Source organism: Triticum aestivum, chromosome 4A (genome assembly GCF_018294505.1).
Source record: "Triticum aestivum cultivar Chinese Spring chromosome 4A, IWGSC CS RefSeq v2.1, whole genome shotgun sequence".
Classification (NCBI taxonomy): Eukaryota; Viridiplantae; Streptophyta; class Magnoliopsida; order Poales; family Poaceae; genus Triticum; species Triticum aestivum.
The window spans coordinates 26261155-26265259 of record NC_057803.1 but is presented as its reverse complement, the minus strand read 5'-3'; the positions used below and the strand labels follow the sequence as shown (position 1 = coordinate 26265259).

Here is a 4105-nt window from a genome sequence, read left to right as displayed (position 1 = left end):
CCCCCCTCCAGGTGCCGGCGGCGGCGCCGTCCGTGAGGGGGGCCACGCACCGGAGACGCGTGCGGCCTCTTCGGACATGCCACAACACCACCCTGCATGTATGAGGGCCCGGTACGACGCTCCGGTGGCATTGCTACCCCCCAGGGCCCCCGTCCCGCCTAACCCTGGAGTGGTTGACCACGGGATCTAGCCCTTTGACTTTGCACGGATGGGCTTTGACCAGTGGACCTCTCCACCCGGTTGTGTCGGGTCGGCCCAGAGGGACAACGGGGAGCAACATCTGGGCCAAACCCACAGCTAAATCCACTCCGTGTAGACCCGATGCGGTAGTTTCCCCCCTCCAGGTGCCGGCGGCGGCGCCGTCCGTGGGGGGGGGGCACGCACCGGAGACGCGTGCGGCCTCTTCGGACATGCCACAACACCACCCGGTTGTGTCAGGTCCGCCCATAAGGACACCCGGGAGCAACATCCGGGCCAAACCCACAGATACATCCACTCCATGTAGACCCGACGCGTCCGTTCCCCCCCTCCAGGTGCCGGCGGCGGCGCCGTCCGTGACGGGGCCACACCCCGGAGATGCGTGCCGCCTCTTCGGACATGGCATAACACCATTTGATTGTGGTAGGTCATCCGATATATATGAACACTTGGAGCAAAGTCCCCTTCGTATAGACCCGATGCGGTTGTTCCCCATTCCAGTTGCCGGCTGGCGGCGACACCGTTCGTGAGGGGGGTCACACCGCTCTGTACAGAACCGAAAAATAATGTATGTATGCTTATTAACACATACTGTATGTAAGTTAGTTAAATAATAATAATAAAGAAAACAATGAAGAAAAAGAAAAGAAAACTATATGTATGCTTATTAACACATATGATATGCTTATTAACACATACTATATGTATGCTTATTAACACAATCTATATGTATGCATATTAACACATACTGTATGCTTAATAATAATAATAATAATAGTACTATATGGGAAAAAGAAAAAAAGAAAAAAAAAACTATGCCGACGGCAAAGCCGTCGGCACAGCTGTGGCCAGGGCAGATGGACAGCGCCGCGGATCGGTGACGTGTCAGCTATGCCGACGGCTGCCGTCGGCATATGTGCTGGTCGGTGCGCTCTGGATCGGTGACGTGTCACCCGTATCTATGCCGACGGCCACCCGTCACGGCCGTCGGCATAGATTTGACGTCGTTAGCCGGCCGTGATGAGTGTTGTCGGCGGGCCCGCATCTATGCCGACGGCCTCTATATGCCGACGGCAGCTGTAGGCGTAGCCCGGGATAAGCCGACGGCCGCTATGTGCCGACGGCTGCTGTCGGCGTAGACGGGGATAGCCGGACGGCCATTATACGCCGACGGCCAGGACCTAGCTGTCGGCATATCTCGGTTTAGGCCGACGGTGGCCGTCGGCATACATTTGGCTGTCGGCTTAGAGCCCTGTTCCGGTAGTGCATAACCATCAGGAATGGTACCAAACTCTGTCAAAATAAACAAATTTCCTCTGCTTGTCACTCCGTCTAATTGTCTGTGTAGTGTGAACGACCTGGTCAGCTCTTTAATTTCCTCTAAACAATGCCGTCAACTAGGCCAAGTCCAGGCACTAAACCGCTGACTCTTTCAGCCAGATTGAGAATGATTAGGCATCTGCCAACCAACGTACGTACACGGTGAGATGATAAGCACGTACTTCGTCTAGTTTATCCACCTCCAGGCCATCGTTCATGTGCGGACACCGCTGGCCCTCATGGCCTCATGTGGCCCCGAGTTCCCTCCGCTCCAAGAATCTGCTGCTAATCAGTTATCCCACACACGAGAGAGACGACCATAATTTAAGCCATGCGAGTTCATCCCAAAATACTATAGTTTAACGGCGTATGCCATGGATACTAAGCTGTCGATCGTCCAATTAGCTCCATCTCAAGCCGGCGAGCACGGAGCTACGGATTATGGAGCATGCATGGAATGTATTATCCTCCCACTTGAGGACATCGCCCACTTGATCGTCAGGAGAGACGTACAAAATGCCATGCCATGCTGCACGCGCATGCATGCACCAATAAGTCGTCCAATTTAATTAACGCGCAATTCCTTGTTGGCATCATATTGCATGTGAGCTTCGCTAGCAGCCTAGCGTGCACTGGGATGCCGATGGATCCATGGCATGTTCTCTGCCATTCCCTGACAAATTCTCATTCCCCTGCTCCTCTTATATAAGCCACTCCACGTTCTCTGCAAATCCACCAAGTTTACACCATTGATTCCGCCTGTCCCTCCATCTCTTGTAGCTCTACTAGTGCTCACTGCCCATCTCATCTCAGCTGAGATGGCCAGATCCATGTTGGCCCTGTTCGTCGTCCTGGCGGCGGCCGGCTGCCTCCTGCCGGCGGCCCAGGCGTGGTGGTACCCAGGAACGGCCACGTTCTACGGCGGCGCCGACGGCTCCGGGACAATGGGGGGCGCGTGTGGGTACGGGAACCTGTACAATTCTGGGTACGGGGTCAACACGGCGGCGCTGAGCACGGCGCTGTTCAACGACGGCGCGTCGTGCGGGCAGTGCTACCTCATCACCTGCGACACCGGCAAGTCGACGATGTGCAAGCCCGGCACGTCCATCACCGTGACCGCCACCAACTTCTGCCCTCCCAACTGGGCTCTCGCCAACGACAACGGCGGCTGGTGCAACCCGCCGCGCCAACACTTCGACATGTCCCAGCCCGCCTGGGAGACGCTCGCCATCTACCGCGCCGGCATCGTCCCCATCCTCTACCAGCAGTAAGTGAAGAGTGCCCACACAACTTCTTCTTCTTCCTTCCATTATCTTATATGAGTGTAGTATATAATGAGCATGTCGCCATGTCCTGATGGTGGTGTAGGGTGAGGTGCTCGAAGATGGGAGGGATCAGGTTCACCATGGGAGGGTTCAACAACTTCGAGCTGGTGCTGATCACCAACGTGGGCGGGCCGGGGTCGATCCGGTCGGTGTCGATCAAGGGGGAGAGGACGGACTGGATCCAGCTGAGCCGGAACTGGGGAGCGAACTGGCAGTGCAACGCGCCGTTGGTCGGGCAGGGGATCTCCTTCTCCGTCACCTCCACCAACGGCCAGACGCTCTACATGTACAACCTCGTGCCGGCGTGGTGGGGGTTCGGCATGACCTTCACCAGCAACCAGCAGTTCGGCTATTAATTATTCACCTGATCAATAGCTCGCTACTACCTCGCACGTACTGCCGCGTCGATCTCAGCTAGGCTGCATATGGCAATGGCATCAAGCTGCATCGGATTGCGCGTGTACGTAGCTTGATTTGCCTGCCATTTATTCGTCTGCATTCTGAATTCTGATCTGAAGTTGGGGATTTTTTCGATCTTTTTGTAACATGTATGTATATTCTTTTGTCTCATATATATATATATATATATATATATTAAAAGCTATGATATTCGCATAAACGATTGATCGCTCTTTCAAGTCAGACGTGGCTCGTGCGTGTGCGTGTGCTTCCCCTTGGGTCAGATTAACAGCTGCAATCTACATATATAATTAGTAGATCTGAAGAAGAAGAATACTACCTACCATAGTACCATGCATGTTATTGGAAGTCAACATGTGCATCTAGAAAAAAGATCAACAGAATATGCATTACCCTGTGAGATGAACATATTTCAGATCAACATAAAAATACCACCAAAAATAAGTCTGGACGTACTCTCAATTTCAACTTTACTCCAGATCAAGGGTTTGAAAAAAGCTGGAAAATCTAACAAAAGATAAATCAAGGGGTAAAAGAGATTTTTGTTTTGTTTCGTTATTACAGTCTAAGTTCAGTCCCTAAACCAATTCCAAAAGTTCTAGATCCTTCATTGTCGATAACAAATGGATTGGCCCCTTGCGCCACATAAATTGCCAGTATAATGGTTCATACAATGTCTATCCGGTCAACATTTTCTTCGGGACTGGTCATTTCTGAAAGGTAAAGATAAATATATTGCAAATAATTATGAAATGTAGAAACTTTAGAAATATTTCATATAAACAAATACTCTATATGTGACTTGAACCCTTGCACACCACACCATTCTCAACTAGTTGTCT

The 4105-nt window shown here is 52.0% G+C and overlaps 1 protein-coding gene across 1 annotated transcript; it reads left to right on the top strand.

The window, feature by feature from the left end:
* The first annotated feature begins 2271 nt into the window (after positions 1-2271).
* LOC123081646 (expansin-A28) lies at positions 2272-3462 on the top strand. The gene is made up of 2 exons (XM_044504195.1): positions 2272-2785; positions 2887-3462. The coding sequence occupies exons 1-2, from the start codon at positions 2337-2339 to the stop codon at positions 3197-3199; spliced, it is 762 nt and encodes a 253-aa protein (XP_044360130.1). The 5' UTR covers positions 2272-2336; the 3' UTR covers positions 3200-3462.
* The last annotated feature ends 643 nt before the right edge of the window (positions 3463-4105 follow it).